Source organism: Spea bombifrons, chromosome 7, assembly GCF_027358695.1.
Source record: "Spea bombifrons isolate aSpeBom1 chromosome 7, aSpeBom1.2.pri, whole genome shotgun sequence".
NCBI classification, from domain to species: Eukaryota; Metazoa; Chordata; class Amphibia; order Anura; family Pelobatidae; genus Spea; species Spea bombifrons.
In genome coordinates, this window is record NC_071093.1 from 45,937,895 (window position 1) to 45,961,730 (window position 23,836).

The following is a 23,836-nucleotide window of genomic DNA, read 5'->3' on the forward strand; positions in this document are numbered from 1 at the left end:
CTACTTAAAACTGGTGGTAGAGCTGCTTATTTTGGGGACTCCATCGCTTGCATCATAAAGCTTGATTTTGTTGTCTGTGTACAGACCTCGCTTCTATTACTAATGTCAAGTCAGGATTCCATACTTGAACACAGGTGGTGTAATTGATTTGACAGAGCCTGTGTTCCTTGAAGGACATTGATATGTTCTTGGATTGCATCAAGATGTGAAGGACTGTAAAATGGCGTTTGGTGGGGCATGTCCTGGAAAGACAGAGGGGTCTCCATACGTATTATAAAGAAAGGCCGGGGGTCTCCATACATATTATAAGGAGAGGCCGGGGGTCTCGATACGTATTATAAGGAGAGGCCGGGGGTCTCGCTGCGTATTATAAGGAGAGGCAGGGGGTCTCGATACGTATTATAAGGAAAGGCCGGGGGTCTCGATACGTATTATAAGGAAAGGCCGGTGGGTCTCGATACTTATTATAAGGAAAGGCCGGGGGTCTCGATACGTATTATAAGGAAAGGCCGGGGGTCTCTCTACGTATTATAAGGAAAGGCCGGGGGGTCTCGCTGCGTATTATAAAGAAAGGCCGGGGGTTAGGACTGATTAAGGTCTGAGTCTATACAGCAGAACAGATCGGAACGAATGCGGCTGATCTGATGGGAAATTCTATGATGTCATGACCTATGAGCTTGATTTTTTTCAGGAAATTTGCTTTTTTTTATATTTTGCATCCTATTAAATAATAATGAACGTTACCCGAGAAAACATACTTCGAATAAATCATTTTGGAACTTGGAAATTTTGGAAATTGTATTTATTTTTATTCGGTTTCATATAAAATAAAAAGTTTAAAAATCTGCCCGGAATCCCAGAATTCAGTGCGGCAGCCAAATAAATAACATTAAATACATTAAAATTGTCAAAATAAATAATAGAAAATATATATTTTTTTAAACGGATGAGGCAACGAGGTATATGCTGTGAGAAATGGTTATTCCCCGGGCGGAAGGACGGATTCTGTGTGCGCCCCCCCCCCGGACTTCCTGCGCGAGTTTTTGGCATTTTGGGCACTCCAATTGCAAGAAATGGGTAAAAAAAAACATATTTATGGGTCGCAGAGCTCAGGTAGCAAATCTTGGTTATCTTTTTTCATCACATTTGAGAGCGTCTTTGTCAGGAGTTTTTTTGGAGGGGGGGTTCGGATCGGGTCATGTGACCATTAGCCCAACCACCCCTCCTTTAAACAGTAGCGAGGCACAAAGCCGTATACTCTCTAACCACGCGGTACACGGTTTTCTCCATGCCTCTTAGGGCCTGGTACATCAGCAGTCTCTTGTGCCATTCACTGCCGGTTTCCGGGAGGTTTTGGGGGGTCACAGGCTGAGGGACGTTCATTCCCAAAGAGGACATCTGGAACAGAGGAGACGGTACGTTAGAATACGTTGCCTTTATCGCGCAGGCTTTAGTCGAAGGTGTTGGGCCAGCATAGAAAATCGTGTAGGGTCACGACCAGAAGAAGAGCCTTCTGTCACCGCTGGTTGTGATCACTGACCTGGAATTGAACGTGCTGGAGAAGGTCCCTGAGGTCCAAGCGCGCTCGGTTGATCTTATGAGAGAAATGGGATTGTTTGCCCCCGGCTTGGTTGGTCTTCAAAGAAGCCTCCTGTGTCTCCCACTTCTCCAGCTCCTCCAGAAACCCGGGGTAGACCTGCAGAGCCTCGTTCATAAGCCGGAGACGGTCTTCCGCCTGAAAAATGGGCGAGAAGAGGTTGGTGGACACCAGAGGAAGGTGTGGACAAAATGGAAACAAAAAAGAGTAAGCAGAGTGAGAAGACCTCACCTGGAGCCTCAGCCAGTCGCTGCTACCGATACTGAGAGAGGGGAAGGTGTTGTCCGCCAGGGCCAAATCCAGGTGGGTTCCGGGCAATTTTGTCATCTGCTGAAAGGAGGAAGAACAAGGGGGTGAACACCAGGAAAAGATTGAAGCGTAGAATTTGGTGGCAGATAAGAACCATTCGGCCCGTCGAGTCTGCCCGTTTCCCCAATCGGAAATTCGGCAGGGTTTGGGTAAAAGCGGGCAAAGAACATCTGGAAGGCTACATTCTAAATCTAAGATTCCCTACAGAATTAACATGGCAACCGGGGAAGAACCAGCAGAGAGCCCTCCACCGGATCTTCTCCGGCACGCAGGCAGACAGGGCCTACCGAGAGTGATGGACGCGGCGGGACAGGGAGAGCCCCCAAAACTTACATAGCAGCGGGCGATGGCCCTGCTCTCACGCAGAAGTTTCTGGGACAGCTTCAGGCTGTTAGCGAACTCTTTTTTAAGGTCGGCATCTTCCGCTTTTGCTCCTCTCGAGTCATCCGAAGACCCTTCCACCGAGTCGACTCCTCCGCAGACGACCACCAGGACACACAAAGCACCTGGAAAACCAGCCGACAGATTAGGTACAGAGCACCGGCAGCGCTACGTGCATCAGCTTATGTAGGGAAGCCAGATCGACTCTCCCCACGAGAGCGACGATACAGCCAAATGGCGTAGACTCTCTATTCCTTCCCCAAATGCTCCGCTGGGGAATTGTGACCCAGTCTTTCTATGGTTTTGGCCTTGATCTCTCTAACAGAGTAAAACCCAAATTAATGGACACTCACCTCGCAGCCGCACGCGCATGAACTAACACCGCTTCGAAGGCTGAATATGTTATATATATGGAAAAGGCTAAGACATCGTGTCAAAAGCTTCCTACCTGAGTTCCTACTCCCTCTCTATGTTTCGGTGCTGAGTGTCCACTCTCTCATTCTGTGTATCGTGATGAGTGTCTTCTCTCTCTCTCTCTCTCTCTCTCTGTTTCGGTGCTGAGTGTCTTCTCACTCTCTCTCTCTCTCGCTCTCTTGTGTCTTCTCCTTCCGTGTGTTTTGCGCTCTCGTTCCCCTGCTTGCGCTCTCGTTCCCCTGCTTGCGCTCTTACCCCTCTCTCCCCGCTATGATGTAATCTCAGGCTTCACTTCCTATAGTCTTAATCTCAGAAACATTTGAATTTCCTTCCTGTGACCGTGGAGTCGTTTTACTGTCAGGCTCCTCGTGCCAGGACTGGAAGCGCGATGTCCTCATCATCGAGACGCTCGCCATAAACAAACCGCAAAGTGTTTCACTGAATTACACAACAGGGGACTCACCAGAGGGTAGTAGAGCAACAAAACAGCTTCCCAGCAGAAGCGGTTCAGACTAATACAGTGAGGGAATCTGAACACATATACTTATATGTTATCCTTACACATAGCCACGGACATAGCCACGGACATCCCGTCACCCTACAGGCTAAACGCTGATCATTGCTTCATGGCTAAGACCCTCTGCTCATCGACCCCGTGCCGTGGACAACAGACAGCGGTGACCGCGAGGGCATCCAGCCAGAGGAACATGGGTTCCCCGACGAAAGACCTCAATGGGTGTCATCAGACCACAAATGGTGGTTGACTTCTGGCACGTCAACCCTCACCACAACCCACAAAACCACCTTCTGAAAGATGACACCGGCCGACCCCATTCCCCACCGGCATGTGACCCGTCGGCCCGTCCATGACCCTCGCTCACGGAATCTGGTGTGGCTTCCACTACGGGTTGTGACGTGGCAGCCGTGGGCTCTTACCTGGAATGAGAGTGTTCATTGCGCTCGGTGGGTGTCCTGCGCTCCACTCGCTGTATGTCCTGAGTGCAGCCTGCGCGGGATTTTATAGACCGCCCGAGAGCTTTCATTTTCTATCCGCCTGGTCGCACGGCGTGTCCTTGATCCGTGGGATGGGGTGTCGGGGGAATCCCTTTGCATTCGGTCTCTTGGGGTTTCCTCAACTTCCTTTTTTATGTCATAAAGGGAGACCTCGGGCTGAGAAATTAGTTTCAAAGAAACTAGAAACGAAATACTCCACGCGGGGGCGCTACAGCGGTACGCGGCGTCCGCCATCTATACACATCGCGTCCCACGCTCACTCACACTCTCACTCACACTCACACTCCCTCAATGTCTCTCTACCTTCTCGGCCAACCCCGTCTCCTTTCCTGCAGCTCAGCTTCTTTTCTTGCCTCTTTTTTTCTTGTGTCTTCTTTCTTCTTTCTCTGCTCGCTTTTCCGTGAACCCGGCCTCCCTGTGCGCTTCCACAAAAAAGGCGTGGCTTCCGGGCAAACCCTCTCACCCGATTGGAGGATCGGGAGTGCGGAACGTATTATAAGGAAAGGCCGGGGGTCTCGCTACGTATTATAAGGAAAGGCCGGGGGTCTCGCTGCGTATTATAAGGAAAGGCCGGGGGTCTCGCTACGTATTATAAGGAAAGGCCGGGGGTCTCGCTACGTATTATAAGGAAAGGCCGGGGGTCTCGCTACGTATTATAAGGAAAGGCCGGGGGTCTCACTGCGTATTATAAGGAAAGGCCGGGGGTCTCGCTACGTATTATAAGGAAAGGCCGGGGGTCTCACTGCGTATTATAAGGAAAGGCCGGGGGTCTCGCTACGTATTATAAGGAAAGGCCGGGGGTCTCACTGCGTATTATAAGGAAAGGCCGGGGGTCTCGCTGCGTATTATAAGGAAAGGCCGGGGGTCTCGCTACGTATTATAAGGAAAGGCCGGGGGTCTCACTGCGTATTATAAGGAAAGGCCGGGGGTCTCGCTACGTATTATAAGGAAAGGCCGGGGGTCTCACTGCGTATTATAAGGAAAGGCCGGGGGTCTCGCTGCGTATTATAAGGAAAGGCTGGGGGTCTCGCTACGTATTATAAGGAAAGGCCGGGGGTCTCGCTACGTATTATAAGGAAAGGCCGGGGGTCTCGCTACGTATTATAAGGAAAGGCCGGGGGTCTCGCTACGTATTATAAGGAAAGGCCGGGGGTCTCGATACATATTAAGGAACGGTAAAGAGCGATAAACACATAAAGGGATTGAGCAGCGTTCGGGGGGGGAAGTGACTTCGGGGACATCAGTGAAACAAAAGAAATTAGTCACCAAAAATAAATACCATGAATTAAAAAAAAAAAACCTTGAAAAATGATTTTCCTTTAAAACCAAGCGTTTCCCCTCTTTGGATGCGGTTTTATGGTTTCGGTTTTTATCCTGCATGGCAGTTTGTGGATTTTTCGTGGTTTTATCCCCCTAGAAAGCTGGTGGCCGCTCACCGAATCCACGAGCCGCCGCACTCACCTCTTTGGTGGCCAGTTTTTCCTCATGGCGTTTGTGGGTGGACCTTCTGGCTCCTGCTTCCCCTCGAAGCCTTCAGTGATCTCATAATATTATCATTATTATTATTATTATTATTGTTATTATTATTATTATCATTATTATTATTATTATTATTATTATCATTATTATTATCATTATTATTATTATCATTATTATTATTATTATTATTATCATTATTATTATTATCATTATTATTATCATTATTATTATTATTATTATTATTATCATTATTATTATCATTATTATTATTATTATTATTATTATTATTATTATCATTATTATTATCATTATTATTATTATTATTATTATTATCATTATTATTATCATTATTATTATTATTATTATTATTATTATTATTATTATTATCATTATTATTATTATTATCATTATTATTATCATTATTATTATCATTATTATTATTATCATTATTATTATTATTATTATCATTATTATCATTATCATTATTATTATCATTATTATTATTATCATTATTATTATCATTATTATTATTATTATTATTATTATCATTATTATTATCATTATTATTATTATTATTATTATTATTATCATTATTATTATTATTATCATTATTATTATCATTATTATTATCATTATTATTATTATCATTATTATTATTATTATTATTATTATCATTATTATCATTATCATTATTATTATCATTATTATTATTATCATTATTATTATCATTATTATTACTATTATTATTATCATTATTATTATTATTATTATTATTATTATTATTATTATGTATTGTTTTGTATGGCGCCATCACATTCCGTAGCGCTGTACAGGTGAGGAGCGCCCTGCTTCCAGGAGCTTACAATCTAGAAATCTCTTACATGTCTCTTCTAGGGCCCCAGAAGAAGCAGACTGGGGCCACCTGCTCCCTCAGGCTTCTACGTGAAATCTCATTGGCTGTCACCGGTATTTTAATGGGTGTTCACTAAAGCTCCAGCCAATAGTAACTGGACTCAGATCCATTTGCGTAACTACAGGAAGAAGAGCTCGCAGAGGTTGCCGGGACCCCTGGAGGGACCCCCATTTGTTACCCTGGCAACCACTTGTTCCTGCCTCCTCGTGCCGGTCCAGGTCGGAAGGGCCCTTTCTATACAAATTTAACCCTGGATTCCACGCAATGAACCAAAACTGTTTCCCAAAAAGTGCACTTTTTGCTTTTTCCAATCTTTTTGAGAAGTGAACGAAATCAGTTTAACCCCTAAATAAAAACCTGTAGCCCAGGAGTCCCTCGCTTATTTCCGGGACGACCCCCCGCGTAGTTTTAGCGTCCGTTTCAGAAGCCCCCGTTTTCTTTAAATTAACAGATCTCCCCTGAATGAGAAATTCTTGCTCCAGGCGCTCGCTTAGCGGACGCTTTAATAGCCGTTTTTTATCGCATGTTTGTGCAATTTATTTACTGCTTAAAAAAATTACAAAATGTAACAAATGTTAAAAATGATTGTTCTTTTTCATTTAAAAAATAAAATAATAATGTGTGGGTATATGAGAATATCTGTAACAAAAAAAAAGGATTATTCTTAATAATAAACAATGATTAAAATATCTATATAATAATAATAATGATGTTTATTTGAGAAAAAATAATTATTTTAATAATAATAATGTTTATTTCAGTAATAATAATAATAATTATTCTTATTATTAATCTTGGAATATACACCGTATTAAGTTATTTAGTTTTCTGAGTGGGTGGTAGCTACTTGGAACTGCCTCCCAGTAAAGTGGTAGCGGCCGGATGTATGAATTGTCAGTTTATTCTTTCTGATTTTTCTCTTAAAAGGCAGAATTGTGGACTCAGCGAGCGGCGCTTCCTCTTTCTCCTGACGGCACGCGGGGCGCTTCTAGGCCTTCACCTCCTCCTCCGCACGCTTAATGCCACGTCAGCCCCCCCCACCCCCACCGGCCACGCATGCTGCACGTGGCTGTCGGGAAGCGTAACAATGTATCACCAGAAAGACCCCAAAGAGAGCAACGGACGAGTCCGCCACGTGACGTCTCCAATGAGACATCCTCCACCACCATGGAGACGTCACGGTAACGGCCGGCGTCACGCGACAGAGAGACCGATGTTTATTATCGTTACCCGGATGAGGCGTTGCTTTTGGGTCGTTTTGTGACGATTTTGTGATTGGTTCACTTTATTATAGAAATCGGGGTAAATGCTAAGAAGAAGGTATTAATGTACGCAGGCCTCCCAACTGTCCCGCTTTACATGGGACAGTCCTGATTTTGCCATTGGCTGCCTACAGTTCGGCCAAAGGCAGCGACCTTCATCAGGGCTTCACCAGGAAATAAAAGGGCCGCCCGATTCAGAGCGCGGATTTTGTTCTCCGGCCCGCTGACGATTTGTGAACTTCTGCCTCTTATTCAAAAAAAAAAAAAAAAGCCGCATCCCGTTCAGCAAATTCAAGAAAAAAACCAAAACCTGAGATATTTTGGCTTCCCCGTCCTAAACGCAGTGAAGTCATCCGCGCAGTGACTCACCGCCCCAAATGTCACCCGTTCTCCATGAAAAAGGGCCTGTTGAGGTTTTTTTTTAATACCTCCATTAAGCTATCAGAGATCGAAGCTTCCGATCACCCGCCAGCAGATCGGCCCCCGCCGGCCCCCTCTAGTCGCCCGCTTCTCCTGCTGTAACGACTCAAACCTTAATCAGTCGTTGGTCTCGTCTTAGATTCAGGAGCCGTATGTCTATCCCATGCATGTTTAATACCCTCACTGTATTACCCTCTACCACTTCTGCTGGGAGGCTGCACCACTTATCTACCACCCTCTGAACCTTTCTTGTTAAATATATGTGAGCAAAGGCAGGGACAAACCTGACCCGATCATGTGACCAGTGCTGGTTATTTTGGGGGTCTTAATGCACTTTTGGGAGCAGGGAGCAGTGTGTTTCTGCCACATATGTAGCATTTTACCCCAGGGTGACTATAGAAAGTCAGGTCACGGGGGGGGGCCCTGCTGCCCCTGTCCTTATGGGGCCCCTCCCCACGAGGGGCTTCCGTCAGGGCCGCGTACCTCAACATCAACTAATTCCCTTCTCCCTATCGGCTTTTCTCTCCTCATCCTGCCCTCTATCTGCCCTTCTCTCCTCATTCTGCCCTCTATCTGCCCTTCTCTCCTCATGCTGGTCTGTCTCTCGTTCTCTCTTCCCATCTTGCCCCTATCTGCCCTTCATCCCGACCCCTATCGGCTTTTCTCTCCTCATCCTGCCCCCTACCTGCCCTTCTTTCCTCATCCTACCCTCTATCTGCCCTTCTCTCCCCATTATCCCCAGTTCAGCTCTTTGTTTTATCCCCCCCGCCCCTAGACGTATAGAGGGAGCCTGCAATGGAGGCTGATCCTCTATAAAATTTCTGTATTGCAGCCTGAGTAATCTCCCCCCGGTGTCAGCGGAATGCCTCCGCCCCCCCCGGATACATTATCTGCCCCAAGGTGTCCTCCCCCCGCCTCCGCCTCGGCCCCTGGCTGCCCCGGACGGGCCGGCATTGTGTGTGTCACACGGTGTGTGTTTATACTTGTGTTGTATTGTACACACCGCCCCCCCCCCCGCCGCTTCACACCGTCTGTGATTGGCCGGCGTGGTTGGGAGTCAGGACACCTTTGTGATGTGTAAACAGCGTGTCGGGGTGTCTGAGCCACACGTCACCACACATGCAACACGAGCGCAGCACACGCCACACGCGACAAGCGCTCCCCATGGGCCGGCTGCGCAGAGCGTGGCTGCTGAGCTCAGCCCTGGCGGAGACCCTCTTATTCTCGGGGGGCCTCCTCGGCTGGAGCTCTTTGGGGCCCCTGCTGGCGGAGCTCGGGGTTCTTTCCGACAGCTGCGAGCCAGGTACGTGAGTAATTACCCCGGCGCTGTACCGGAATATCCGGGGGGGGCATTAACCTGATTAAAAGGGGTCGGAGCCGCTCGCCCCGAGAGCTTACAATCTAAAGAGCTGGGGGGGTCGTGGAGAACGGGTTCCTTGGAATAATATGAGCTTCTGGGTGAAATAAACATACAAACCCAGAACCCGCCGGCAGATCGGCCCCCGGCGGCCCCCGTCTAGTCTCCCGTTTTTCAAACCTTAATCAGTCGTTGGTCTCGTCTTAGATTCAGGAGCCGTATGTCTGTCCCATGCATGTTTAACCCCCTCACTGTATTACCCTCTACCACCTCTGCTGGGAGGCTGCTCCGCATACACAGTTTAATGCCCACCCTGCCGGTACTGGGAATACCCCGGTGACCTCATTATCCAGCAAGGAAGCGGCAGAAACCTTTTCTCCTTCCTGCTTCAAATTCCCCACAAGGGGCTCAACACGAGACTCAAATGGGGATTATTCACTAAAGCGAGTGCTGGTGGAGAGCTCAGGACTCAGCCGACCCCGTGTCATGTATAGATAAACCAGTGACCGCCGACCGACACTAACTCCCTCCTCTCTCACTATCTCTAGACTCACCACTGACACTCACTCACACACCATACACTGACACACACACTCACACTTACACCATACACTGACGCACACACTCACACACCATACACTGACGCACACACTCACACTTACACCACACACTGACGCACACACTCACACTTACACCATACACTGACGCACACACTCACTTACACCATACACTGACGCACACACTCACAGTTGTCACGCCGCTCACACAGTTCTCTCTCCTGCGCTCCTCCAGAAATTGATTTGTTGCCTCCAGGGGGGCAGATACTTCTTGTAGTACCCACTCCGCTGAGGTTGAGTGCTGGGTTTAATTCTTTGGGTTTATTGTGAGATTTTGGTAAATGAGTTTTAGTGGCTTCTGAAGGTTTGTTAATCAGAATTTAATCTGCGAGCTGCCCCGGCACCTGGAAACTCTGCCCCGGCACCTGGAAACTCTGCCCCGGCACCTGGAAAATCTGCCCCGGCACCTGGAAAATCTGCCCCGGCACCTGGAAAATCTGCCCCGGCACCTGGAAAATCTGCCCCAGCACCTGGAAAATCTGCCCCTTCACCCTCCCCTCCCCCACTGCTATAAACCCCGACTCTGATGGTTCTACCCCTGTGTTTCAGATCCCAGAGCGGCGCATGCATGGAGTAACTATAGTACCGCCGAGTACCCCGGAGCGGGGAGCGTGGGTGAGTACGAGACGGGTGATACCGCCAAGCGCACCGTGATATAACACCCGCCGTGGGGCAGATTATCGGCGTGAAGTCCCGGCATGTGGGGTATTTTGTTGCAGGTGGGGGGCAGAGTCCATGAACCCCCCCCCGTCCTGAATCCGCCTCTCTCATTCACTCTCTTTTTTCTCCCCCCTCGCCCAGGTCCAGCCGACTCCCCACCATCCACATTTTGCCCGTCTCAGGAGCAAAGCCTGAGTCTGGGGTTCTCGGTGGGCTCTCTGTTCCTGGGGGGTACATTTCTACCCCTGCAGCTTCTCCTCGGATATGTCCAGCTGCGCTCTCTGCGCCAGGTCGGGGGGTAAGTGATGTCTCTGCCCCTAAATACCCCGTCCTCCTACCCCGATACACCGTCTGTCTCTCATCCACGTCTCTCCCCCCGCAGCGCTCTCGTGGCTGTCTCTCTACTGACGCTGACATATTCCTGCACCAACCCTCACAGTAAGTACCGGGTATTACCCCCCCCCCGACAACAGCATAGAAGCCCCCCGACCCCCTCCACTGGGGGCCACCGTCTGACTTGCCCCCCTCTCTGTTTTTTTGCACAGCTCTCTCTTTGCTCCTGCCCTTTGCCCTGGTGGGTCTAGGAGTCGGGGGCAGTTGCGTGGTGTTCACCTCTCTCATGGTAAGTCGGGACCCCCACTAGACTTCGGTCGTCTCCTCGTCCTCATCGAGGGCGACTTTAATGAGTTTCTGCCCCGGGGCGGGCCGTGTGTCCACTCACAACACTCCGTGTTTATACAACAATTCAGCTGGAAAGCGATCCGTTCACTCCGAGCGATAAACACAGCGAGCGATAAACACCATAAAAACTCTTATCAGCCCATCCCGTGCATGTTTAATACCCTCTACCACACCTGCTGGGAGGCTGCTCCACGTATCTACCCCCCCTCTCAGTAAAGTAAAACTCTTTACCCTCCATTCCATCTCAGCCTCCTTTGACAAAGAACGTCACACAACGAAGTACCCCCTCAAATTGCCCCGGTTGCCCTAATCCCAGGGGCCCCTGCAGCTCACCCACGGCATTTTACTCGCCCTCAGCTCCCGTTCTTCCTGGGGAACACGGATACCGTCTACACCCCTCTGGTCATCGCGTGTTACACGGCATCGGCAACCATGTTCACCCTGATAAAGGTAAGGGGGAGAACATGGACGGTGTGAGGGCAGGGTGAGTGGGGATGGGGAGAGCGAGGAGAAGGAGCGGAGGAAGATGGGATGGAGGTGAGGAGGAGGGAGAGGCGGCCGACATTAATATGAACGATAAAGATGAAAGGGAAGCGAGAGAAGACATCGTCAACCAGCACCGTCCGCTCCGTCCGTGTGGCCGGCGGCTGTCCGTGTGGCCGGCGGCTGTCCGTGTGGCCGGCGGCTGTCCGTGTGGCCGGCGGCTGTCCGTGTGGCCGGTGGGCTGTCGGTGGTCTCGGGGGTCTCCGTCGGTTGGTGAGAAGACCTCAACTTCTCTGCCGGGTGTCCCCGCAGGTGATTTATTATTCCGGGACCCCCTTTGTGCCTCTGATCTTGGGATTTGGAGCGCTGTCCTGCCTCATGTTCCTCAACAGCTTCTTCTGCTGGGATCTGGAGCAGAGCGGAGAACGACACAAGTACAGGTGATACAGAGGATCTCGCGGGGAGCGCGGGGGACGGGCGGGGAGTGCGGGGGCCGGGCGGGGAGCGCGGGGGGAGGGGCTGGGATATCTTCCACTCACTCTCGCTCTCTCGCAGCGTCCGCCTGCGGCTGGACTGTTACGCGGCCGCGCGTCGGGAGCCGGAGGAGGCCGATTGGTGTCAGAAGTCCCTGAAATACAAATTCCAGAAATCTCTGAGGGACAAAGAGAGGATCCTGAGCAGCCGGAGAAACATGGATTTCAGGAAACCAGAGGGTGAGAAGAGCCCGTTGGGCGTGCCGGTAACCGGAGGTGCACAGGAGCCCGGTAACGGTAACCGGAGGTGCACAGGCGCCCAGTAACGGAAACCCTCGGTGCATGCACTGTAATGCCAAATACAGCCACTAGGGGTAACTCAAAGCAAACCAACAAGGCAGGTGCCTTTATTTAGGTGTGAGAGCTCGTGGCATATGGCCCCCCCTGATCTCGGGGGCCGGCTGGCAGCTCTGAGTCCAGGGAGCCGACCCAGTCTTGGAATATCTCATCCAAAAAGCTTTTACACATAAAGAGCCATCCTGCCGCAAAGTGGTACATTTGGTGCAATCGCCATAGCAACTAGTGGAACATTCTTGTTGATTGCTCTGCGATGTCCCCTGGAAGTCACCCCGTGTCTCTGTCCCCTGCAGACGGCGTCTCCTCTGGGCCCCCTCTGCACCGGAGCCTCCTGAGTCCTCTCTTCGTGCTGCACCTCGTCTCCGACGCGCTCCTCCTCACCTGGCTTCACTTCTACATCTCATCGCTCAGCCTGCATCTCCGCGGGGTCGCCGGGGATCAGCGCACGGCAGGTACGTTCCACGGGGGTCGGCGGGTACGTTCCCGGGGGATCAGCGCACGGCGGGTACGTTCAGCGGGAGTCGGCACACGGTGGGTTTGTTCCGTGGGGGTCGGCGGGCGGGCGGCAGATACGTTCCGCGGGGGTCGGCGCATGGCGGGTACGTTCCACAGGGGGCAGCGGGTACGTTCCGTTGGGGGGGGGGCGACGGGCACATTCCGTGAAGGTCGGTGGGCAGGTTCCGCGGTGCGGGTGGGATGTCGGCGCAGGGCAGGTACGTTCCACGGGGGTCGGCACACGGCCGGTTCGTTCCGTGGGGGGCGGCGGGCGGGCGGCGGATACGTTCCGCGGCGGGGGGGGGGTTTGGCGGCACATGGCGGGTACGTTCCCCGGGGGTCTCCGCCGAGCCCGCCGGAAAGGATTTTATTAACGTTTCTGGTTTGTTTTGCGCAGATCTGTTCTCCTCGCTGTTCGGGGCCCTGCAGATGCTCGCGCTCTTCACGGGGCCCCTCGCCTCGCTGCTGCTGCACAGAGAGAGAGCCATAAAGAGGGCAGGGAAAGCGGGGTAAAAACCTAACAACCCCAACATTTAACTGGACACGGGGGCACTTTTGGTTTTAGGAGGTGTGGGTAGGATGTGGCTGTGGGCGGAGTTATTTGTGTAACTGAGTGGGGCATTTATTAGAAGAATAATGGGGTTTATTCACCCCATTTAGTTTATAAAGCGGTTTCCTGCTGTTTCTATACACATTATCGGGGCTTTTAGGGCTGTAGAACCCTGCGATCCCCTCATACCCAGCAAACATTCTGACCTCCTGGAAATGAGCGGCATCAGGGGAGGAGAGAGGGGCATCAGGGGGGGTTAAACATGCGCTAATATTTCTACCCCACAGGTGTGCGAAGCAGGGGTTTATTAGGAGACTGTCGTTGGCCTTCGCTGTGAGGACTCTCGCGGTTGTCGGGTTCGGAATCAGCTGTCTCGTCCCCTCTCTAGGGGTGCAGGTACCGCTTCATACTGTTTGACACGCGTGTCTGTTTTAGCACCACCTTCCGCTCCCGTGTCACAGCACCCCCAATAACACGATAAAACGATGAGCCCTCTGGCACACGTGGCCCTCATGCGGCCCTCCCAGCAGGACCCGTGTAAACGTTTTCTTGTTGCTCTCAGATCCTGGGCTTCGTGCTCCACGTGACGGTGAGAAGCTCCGCGTTCCTCTTCAGTTCCTCGTTGTTCGGTTCCATGTGAGTATCGCCTGACGTGTGCGGCACACGCGTGTTCGTATGGCGTGTAGGAGTAACGCGGTCATCTCTCCCGGTTAGGTTTCCCGCCAGTCACTTCGGGGCCCTCCTCGGAATCCACATTTTTGTCTCGTCGGCCCTGACGCTCTTCCAGCATCCGCTGTTCCTGCTGCTGACGAGCGCTCTAGGAGGAGACCCCTTCTGGGTGAGTGAAGCCGTCTCATCCTCTCGCACCACGACCGGCCATCTCACACCGGTCTACCACCCCCCTCTTATTCCCAGCCTCCATCCCCTCTACCCTCCAGTCCCCCCCCCCATCACCTCCACCCCCTCTAACCCGTCTCGCTCTCTTTCAGATCCACGCCGCGTTTCTCGGACTCTCTCTGATCTCCACCTCCGTCCCTCTTTCTTTGTGCATCAAGAGAGGCCAAGAGCCACATCGGCCCCCGTCTCACCCCACGGCCATCCGCAGGGCGGGCAGCTCCGAGCAGACGTCGGTGTGAAAGTGCCGCTGCCAGCTGCAGCTTCGCGGTGCCACAGACCACGCCGAGACGCGCGCATTTCTTATCGTTTTATTTCCATAAATGTGATCAAGTTACCCATTAAGAAAAAAAATAGAAAAAAAGACTAATTGCCTCTCCCTCTCAGGCATAATTACAGCCCTCCCCAGCCCCAAGTGACTCCCCTCCTGGTCCCTCTTTTATATAGTGATTCCTAGCCGCTCCTGGACCCTCACAAATGGCACTCTGAGCGCAACCGCAGAGCATCTCCCCCGCCGGGCTGATCGTACGCTGCGGACAGGGGCCGGTGTAACGTCATTCCGCAGAGGTCGCAATAAATCCCATTAACCGTAATTCTACGTTTCCGCTGCGTTGTGTCCCCCCCAAAAAAATGTACAGTTTCCCTTTTCCAGCAGGGAAAGGGTTAAGTGGTTGTATACCGTCCGTCTCACTAACATGCGCGGGTGGCTGCGGGGATCCGCCAACCAGACGCCGCCCGTTAGCAGAGAAAAGAGACCAAAAGAAAAAAAACAATGAAGGCGAAGATGGAGAGGGCGAGCGAAGAGGTTGCGAGCTCTTCGTCTTCTTTCCGTGAGACCCCCCGTGAAGCACTCGGGTACGATCCAGCAGCTGAGCGTTAGGAAGATCTTTCAGGCTCCACCTGAGGGGAATCTGGCAGGAAAGAGACGAAATTCAAATATCACACGAGAAAGGGATCACAAAGCGGGTATTCCCGACCGGTAAGTCTGACTAGTGTGATTACCTAACACGCGACGGCCAATGCCATCACGTTAAAACTTCAAGGAGCTCTGCAGAGGATTTGGAACTACAACTCCCATGATGCCCCCTGCTCAGCAGTACAGCTTTATAAATGTTTATGGACGCCGGGGATTCTGCAGAAATGCTGCCACCTTGTGGTCAGTGGGAGTACTGCAGGATGTGTCACGTGACCAGCGGACCCCTCACCTGTTATATCAGGGGACCCAGGAACTCTATTCATCCTTTGCGCTCATTCCTCTGACAGTTCCTTTCTGCCGCATCTGTAAACGAAACCAAGTAGGGGGGTATTAGGCAGTCATTAGATGCAGCTCGGGGGGGGGGCGATCGATCACAAAGCACCCCTCCTCACCTCGTCAAGCTCTTTCTGCGTCTCCTCCTCCATCCGACGGATGTCTTCCATGTTCAGGTCCACCCACCGGTCCAACGAGCAGAAGAGCTGCCGGTGGAAGTTGGTGAAAAGACGTTTCTCTTGCTGTGGGGGGGTTAAGAGGGGCAGATTTAATCAATTATCTGTTTCGCCCCACGTCTGCAGGGCCACGCTGGCCGATTAAAGCTTGAGAGATGGGAATCCCAACCCAGCTACCCTACGTTCTCACCTCTGGGTACATACGGTACTGCATATCGGGAGGGGGGGGCAGAACTGGAGCAAAGCAGACCTGTGACAATGACTGAACTGCAGCAGTACATGGGGGGGGCTGAAGACCCTTTAGGGTGATTGGGGGGGGACGTACTTTCAAAGACATCACTGAAGCAGATTGAAAGCCATTGTACCACACCATGGTACAGGAGGGCTTCATAACCTCTTCAATTCTCACCTTGTGGATAAATTTCTCCACCCGACCCTGGAGACCCCACCACCGGAACTTGACGGTCACCAGTTTGTAGGCACACATGTGAGGCGACGAGGGGTTATTGGCCAACTCTTTCTGCAAGCAGACGGAGGACAGAATGCGTGAGATACCTGAACGACGAGGCTCGGCGCAGCCACGGCCGGACGAAGCCCCCTCACCTTCCAATTCTGGTTTAGCGGCCCCCGTCCCGTCTTCTCTGATCTGAAGGTCGCGGGGTCCTCGTTGGGTTTATAATCCTGGAGAGACAGGACGAGGATTAAACGCATGAATGAATCCCTCTAAACACTACGAGCAGACGCGGCGCTCACCTCCTCGGAGATCTCAGAGCGGTCGGCAATATCGATGGGCACGACTTCCACGTCTTTCCACGTCTCGGCGTCCAAACCGTGAACCTGAGCCAGAGAGAGAAGAAAAGGCGGGAAAGTGACGGAGAAGAAAAGGATCAAACCAGAGGGGCGAGGAAGGACAGATAGAGAGACGTTACTTACGTTCTCATTCTCCCCAAAGTCGGGTTTGTGCCACGTTTCAATTTTAATAAAGAAATCGTCTTTCATGTATTCATTCTGAAACCGAGAGAGAAGCGTCAGATACATCCCCCTAAAAACAGAGACCCCGACAAAGCGCCACGGAATCCGGGAAACATCTGGAATCTTCTACTTAGCCCAGTGACAAGATCTTTAAATAAAGTTACGAGAAATACACTCACTGCGTATTATAAGGAAAGGCCGGGGGTCTCGCTGCGTATTATAAGGAAAGGCTGGGGGTCTCGCTGCGTATTATAAGGAAAGGCTGGGGGTCTCGTTACGTATTATAAGGAAAGGCCGGGGGGTCTCACTGCGTATTATAAGGAAAGGCCGGGGGTCTCGCTGCGTATTATAAGGAAAGGCCGGGGGTCTCGCTGCGTATTATAAGGAAAGGCCGGGGGTCTCGCTACGTATTATAAGGAAAGGCCGGGGGTCTCGCTGCGTATTATAAGGAAAGGCCGGGGGTCTCGCTACGTATTATAAGGAAAGGCTGGGGGTCTCGCTACGTATTATAAGGAAAGGCCGGGGGTCTCGCTACGTATTATAAGGAAAGGCCGGGGGTCTCGCTACATATTATAAGGAAAGGCTGGGGGTCTCGCTACGTATTATAAGGAAAGGCCGGGGGTCTCGATCCGTATTATAAGGAAAGGCCGGGGGTCTCGATCCGTATTATAAGGAAAGGCCGGGGGTCTCGATACGTATTATAAGGAAAGGCCGGGGGTCTTGATACGTATTATAAGGAAAGGCCGGGGGTCTCGATACGTATTATAAGGAAAGGCCGGGGGGTCTCGATACGTATTATAAGGAAAGGCCGGGGGTCTCGCTATGTATTATAAGGAAAGGCCGGGGGTCTCGATACGTATTATAAGGAAAGGCCGGGGGTCTCGATACGTATTATGAGGAAAGGCCGGGGGGTCTCGATACGTATTATAAGGAAAGGCCGGGGGTCTCGATACGTATTATAAGGAAAGGCCGGGGGTCTCGATGCGTATTATAAGAAGAGGCCGGGGGTCTCGATGTGTATTATAAGGAAAGGCTGGGGGTCTCGATACGTATTATAAGGAAAGGCCGGGGGTCTCACTGCGTATTATAAGGAGAGGCCGGGGGGGGGGTTACTCACCGTCACAACTGGAGATCCCGAGAGGTTGCGGACGGAAAGAGGAAAGAAGAGAAAGAGAGAGATGTTAACAAACGATCCCGTTTCATTAGAGCGCAGTGCGTACGCCGCGTATCCCTCACTTACTTGTGCGACAATACGGATACGCATTCCAGGCCTTCTCGTGGAAAACAAGTGAACCTTCAGGGGCCAACATCTTAACGAAACTGGGGACTTTACTGCAAAACACGGAGCGGGGGGGGGGCAGCGAGAGCGTAGAGAGATGAAAAAGGGGAAATGAGAAAAAGATGGAGGGAAATGGGGAAGGAAGAGAGACGGTGAGTTTGTGAGGGGGGAGAAATAAAAAAATAAAAAAACACAAACAGGCTCCTGAGCAGGATTCCTCGGCTGAATATCATGGATGTGTGAGAAATATTACAAGCTATCTTGGGGGAAGACATTGACCTTCGCACATCTCACATTCAGCTTCCTGCCAGGTAATAAAGCAGAAGAACTAAACTCCTTGGGTCGGTCCGTGGATCGTGAGAACGTCAGAGTCAGCCCTTCTCTAGAAGCCGACCGTTTCTAGGGCCCGCTCAGCACTCGGACTCGGACTCACCTCTGCAGGTGGTAGATCTTGTGAGTGTACTGGCCTTTCTCTCCATCCCTCTCGTACGGCTCGTTCTTAAGGACCTCGATCCCTTCACCGCCTCCTGTGTTCTCCTTACTGGCTTCAGCAACACAGAAGAGCTGGCCGACCTGGTACTGGGGACACCACGAGACGCGCGCATGTGAAACGTGTCAGGGTTAAGTCGCTCGCACCAGCACACCACGCGCATTGCACGCAGACACACACACGCGCATCGCATGCAGACACACACACACGCATCGCATGCAGTCACACACACGCATCGCACGCAGTCGCACGCATCGCACGCAGTCACACACACACACACACACGCTTACCTCTTCCACAGAGATGGGAAGGCAGACACGGCTGTAGGGAGAGAGACACAACGTTACAAACAGAAGCCGGTGTCGCGCACGCAGAATCTTACAATCTATCCTCCTAATACCCTCAGCCAGCATCCAAAAACGAACCACCTGTCCTCCCCACGTCTCCCCCAAACACCTGATAGATTGTAAGCTCCAAGGAGCAGGACTCTCCCCCTCTCGATGCCTTAACATGGGCGTTAATGTTATCGGCAGTTTTAAACTTTATTTTCATTGTAACAGCGCTACGGAACCTGCTGGCGCTATATAAATGAATGAAATGTAACCGACCCAAGTAAATCGTAACCAATCATCTTTTACTAAACGTAACCGTCCCCACAAACAGCGGCCTCCCTGTCACCGTGTCAGCCAATCCCTGCGATCCGGTATCACAGCCAGCCAATAGCGTCCCCCGGTAACCGTGTATTCCTGCTGCCGATTCCCACAAATTTATCCCACTTCCTGCCGACAAACTATAGATTTCCCTCAAACTCCTACAGACTGTGGCTCCCATCACACCCAGCCGGCTTTGGCATGCTGTTCAGGCACTGCAGCTGTTGGGCAGGGGTAACTGTGCCTGTCCTGTCAGCTGTGTGTGGAGTCACTCCCAGCACACTCAGCCAGCCTGGGTGAACAGTGTGACAGTGCTTCTGTTGAGTGTTGCTTTAGTACAGGGTACTTACACAGGTAATTACCCCTGCCAGGATCTCTGCTCCCTTGGTAGAAATAACTGCCCCACCGACCACCTCACACCCATCCCCCCGCCGGCTTCTCCTGACAGCAGTAGCGCTTCAGCCCTTCCACACTTACCCCTCCCCTCCTGCCCCAGCTCATCATTTGCCCCCCTGCTTCCCACCCCAGGCTGCCCCCTCCCGGGTTACTCACAATTCCTTAATCAGGACCATCCTTCCCTCCCTCTGCTTGTCAGCCCCTGCAACACAGGCCGGAAACCGGAAACCAGGCCGCCCTGCCTGAAGGAGGAGGGACGCATGCTTCTGCCGATTCCTGGAGGCACCCGGTGACGTCAGAACCCTGCGACGCGCATTACGGACGGACTCTATCTCGGGGGCGGGAGCGACTCGGGGTTGGTTTCTGACAGGCTGGGTTTGGGACGCCGGGTGATTTGTCTGAGCTCCGCGGGGATCTACTACCTATGCTCTATAACTAATACCAATGTATCCTAGTGATCTATTAGGGATCAGGATCCGCTGGGATCTGCCTGTGGCCTGTCAGCACGAGGGATCCGCTGGGATCTGTAACGTTCTAGGATTCAGTGATCTGCCTGTGGTCGGGATGCCTGCTGACCTCTCAGGGTCTCCCCGGGATCCAGTGCAGTCTCTCTAAGGAATACAGTGCTTGGGATCCATTGGGATCTGGCCGTGTCATTCTGCGGTTACTGTTATTATTATTGTTATTATATATATATAGCGCCAGCAGATGGTGTGGCGTGGCTCATATCCTGGCAACCTGTGCTGGGTATCAGATCCGAAGATGGACTCTGACACTTTAGATCCTGCCAGCCGGGCGTTCTAATACCTGGCCCTCCTCACCTATTGCATCTGTAAATCATCTTGTTATGTTACATGCTACTTATGTCCTGTCTACCCATTGTACAGCGCTACGGAATATGATGGTGCTATATAACATGATAATAATATACTGGGATAGCAGCTAATACCCCCCAGTAACGATATACAGGGGGGCGCTGTTAATACCCCCCAGTAACGATATACAGGGGGGCGCAGTTAATACCCCCCAGTAAGGATATACAGGGGGGCGCTGTTAATACCCCCCAGTAACGATATACAGGGGGGCGCAGTTAATACCCCCCAGTAACGATATACAGGGGGCCGCAGTTATTACCCCCGGTAACGATATACAGGGGGCCGCAGTTAATACCCCCCCAGTAACGATATACAGGGGGGCGCTGTTAATACCCCAGGTAAGAGGCAGCTGGCGGTGATGGAATGTAGGAATGTAAATAGTCCAAAGTTAAGGAGAAGGTGGAAAATGATGACATCATACAATCCCGTCACCTACATATCCTTACACCTTACCTGTCAAGGTAAACGAGTGCTTTGTTCGCGGAATGCGCCGGCACATTGTGTTCTCCCCGTCACCTGTATCAGCCTCCGGCAATCGCCTCTGACCCAGAGGACTTTAACCCTTTCAGATATGCCGTGCGACGGGTTTTAAAGGGCCGCTCCAGCCGTGTGATGGAACGCTTTAAATTATCATTTTTTTATTCCTTGAAAATGTGTGCAGGATGCCGAAGACCCCTAACCCCCCAACTCCCCCCCCCACGCATGATTTCAGTGGGAAAGCTTTCCTGCCACCGATTGGTCCAGATTTTTAAGGAACTCGGCTGGCCGTCGCGGTTCTTCTCTGGATTCCGGGGCTTCAGTTGCCTCTCTCTATTCCTGTAATCCCAGACGGACTCGATGTTGAGTTCAGGGCTCCGTGGGGGCCGCACCATCCCTCCCAGGGCTCCTTGTTTTTGGTCCCGAATTCATTCTGCAGTGTGGCTCCCCCTGCTGGCTGATCACTGTGATGTGCGCTGAGAAGAAAGACCATGGTTCTTCTCACAAGTGGGAAAAACAACAAAATAATTTAGGAAACAATACACTGAGCTTGGTGATGTCATTGTGACATCACCGGTATATATAACATGTTCGAGAGATTCCTTAAGGCCAATCTTTCCATATTGCACAGATAATATTAATGACATCCCATTGCCTTAGCGCTACATGTAAAAAGTAACCCCCCCTGCCCCCGCTCATTACCCCCCCAAACCCCTTAAGCCATAAGTATTAAAAAGAAACTACCCTACAGGGTACGATGTAAGTGATGGATGCGCCCCCCCCTTTAACAAAAGGATGGATGCGGGGTGCGTCTGTAATCGGGATGTCGCCGGACAACGCAAAAAAATGTTTTAAGTCTTTTTTTTTTACGAACAAAACAGAACAAATTCTGGGGATACAGCTTTAAAAATACTCTGTAAAAAGAATAAAAACCACAAATGGTGCAAAAAACGTTTAAAAGGTTTGAAACAGCCCCCACTAGTCGTGCCAAACTCACAAGATTGTAGTAGGAACTGCGCCTTAAAGATAGCCGGGATCTGAGGAATCCTGAAGATTTACTGGAACTTTTTAAAACCACCTCAAAGTTTTAAAAACCGGTCATCTGCTGGATACAAACGGATGATAGGCAGGCAGGGAATCTTCCAGAAGCTCTTTATTTAAAATAGCCCATTAAAAATGCTTAATGTTTTAAGAAACTGAGTCCAACGCGTTTCGTCATATGCTGACTTCATCAGGGACTCGTTATAATACATCAAGAAACTCATCTTGTGAGTTTGGCACGACTAGTGGGGGCTGTTTTAAACCTTTTAAACGTTATTGCACCATTTGTGGTTTTTATTCTTTTTACAGAGTATTTTTAAAGCTGTATCCCCAGAATTTGTTCTGTTTTATCCATATACCTGTTATAAGGGGCTTTTTGAAGGAAGAGTCCTTGGGGAAGCTACCACATATGTGTTCCAAGGAATGAATAGAGGGTTAAAAAGCTAAGTACCCTGTTTTTATATTTTTTCATTCTTGTAGAACACAGTTACAACTATATTGTTTTTTTTTTTACGCAATTATTTTATTTCTTTTTTTGCACCCTTTTCTGAAAAAAAAAAAGATGTCAAATTTGGGTGGTTTTATCAAACTGAATGATAATGAAACCCGCATATGATAAATAAATTACGAAGTGCAGAAAAAGCCCTGGAGCTGAAGGGGTTAAATGATAAAAAAAACCGAACGTCTCTCTTTTCGAAAGCGTTCTTTTTTTTTTTTTCACATCTGCCTAAAACTTTTGCACAGCAGCGGAGAACGCAAAAAAATAACCCGAAATCCCGGCAAATATTGCTCCCGGTGCGATGGTATTCTGCGATGTTAACCGTTTAATGACAGGTGGCTGTGCAGTTACAACCGTGACAATTAAAGGGTTAAAGAATGGGAGATGGCAGATGGGGGAGGGGCAGGGTGCACTGAGGATCTGGTGTCGGGAGGATTTGGGGGGCTCAGGAGCAGAGGAGTTGGGGGGCCCTCCGCTCCGTTCTGTCTCCGGTTCCCTCGGTTTAGGAGATCCCCTGGGTTAGGGTTGGATAGACGAGAGGGAGGGCTGAGTGGGGTAACCGGTGTCTGGAGGGGGGAGGAGATCCTGATGGAGGGGGAGGAGTTGGAAGTAAGTATTAAAGAGCAAAGGTCTGGAGCGAGGCTGGAACCCGGAGGACCGGAGAAGATAGACGAGAAGAGCCAGCAGGGGCCGTCAGGTACAGAGCCGCCGACATCCCACAGGTGAGACCGAGACACCTCGCTGCCCGCTAGACACATTATTACCGATTTACACAGCGCCGTGTATCAACGTGCGTCCGTTGGTCATCCAGTGAGCCCAGCTAGCCTGACTGGCACAGATAAAAGAATGCAAGGGAGGTTTACTTTACTGAGAGGGTGGTGGATAAGTGGAACAGCCTCCCAGCAGAAGTGGTAGAGGGTAATACAGTGAGGGTATTAAACATGCATGGGATAGACATACGGCTCCTGAATCTAAGAAGAGACCAACGACTGATTAAGGTCGGTCCTCCCACCACGGGCTGAGGGGGCAAAGTACCCTTCTTGAAAAGTGTAAGCATCCAGTATTCCGCCCCGTTCCCAAGGAGTGCAGGTTCTCGGCGTTTGATGGATTTGCACTCATCGTGTGGTTTTCTCGCCTCGGTTGCTACAATCGCAGCACAGGAGACTCTTCGTTATGGGGGGGTGGGGGGGTATACTGAAGGCTCTCGGGGTCCGCCAGCGTAGAATCCCATCCGTCCGTGTGTTCAGGGGGTCGGCGTGACCCAGCGTAGGGCGGCTGCATCCACTCAGCCAATAGGCGCAAGGCTGGGGTTCCGTGGTGGTAAATCCAGCTCAACCACCCCAGAGACAAACTCTGATCACCCGTCGGCGACACTA

The 23,836-nt window shown here is 50.9% G+C and overlaps 3 protein-coding genes across 3 annotated transcripts; 1 reads left to right on the top strand and 2 right to left on the bottom strand.

The window, feature by feature from the left end:
* Positions 1-1,123: 1,123 nt before the first annotated feature.
* On the bottom strand, positions 1,124-11,466 carry IL27 (interleukin 27). Its single transcript, XM_053471634.1, has 5 exons — positions 11,442-11,466; positions 2,240-2,412; positions 1,829-1,927; positions 1,541-1,735; positions 1,124-1,398 (listed from the first exon to the last, which is right to left on the bottom strand). The coding sequence occupies exons 3-5, from the start codon at positions 1,922-1,924 to the stop codon at positions 1,228-1,230; spliced, it is 462 nt and encodes a 153-aa protein (XP_053327609.1). The 5' UTR covers positions 1,925-1,927; positions 2,240-2,412; positions 11,442-11,466; the 3' UTR covers positions 1,124-1,227.
* On the top strand, positions 8,881-15,109 carry LOC128501967 (large neutral amino acids transporter small subunit 4-like). Its single transcript, XM_053471633.1, has 14 exons — positions 8,881-9,092; positions 10,313-10,378; positions 10,565-10,721; positions 10,806-10,861; positions 10,969-11,045; positions 11,462-11,554; positions 11,900-12,027; positions 12,143-12,300; positions 12,711-12,869; positions 13,310-13,421; positions 13,750-13,858; positions 14,025-14,098; positions 14,177-14,300; positions 14,452-15,109. Exons 1-14 carry the CDS (start codon positions 8,909-8,911, stop codon positions 14,596-14,598), a joined length of 1,644 nt encoding a protein of 547 aa, XP_053327608.1. The 5' UTR covers positions 8,881-8,908; the 3' UTR covers positions 14,599-15,109.
* Positions 14,654-19,841, bottom strand: LOC128501969 (phosphatidylinositol transfer protein beta isoform-like). Its single transcript, XM_053471635.1, has 12 exons — positions 19,725-19,841; positions 18,813-18,843; positions 18,466-18,611; positions 17,994-18,085; positions 17,871-17,878; positions 16,715-16,789; positions 16,535-16,618; positions 16,385-16,462; positions 16,191-16,301; positions 15,725-15,847; positions 15,562-15,635; positions 14,654-15,267 (listed from the first exon to the last, which is right to left on the bottom strand). The coding sequence occupies exons 1-11, from the start codon at positions 19,742-19,744 to the stop codon at positions 15,588-15,590; spliced, it is 816 nt and encodes a 271-aa protein (XP_053327610.1). The 5' UTR covers positions 19,745-19,841; the 3' UTR covers positions 14,654-15,267; positions 15,562-15,587.
* Between the last annotated feature and the right edge of the window lie 3,995 nt (positions 19,842-23,836).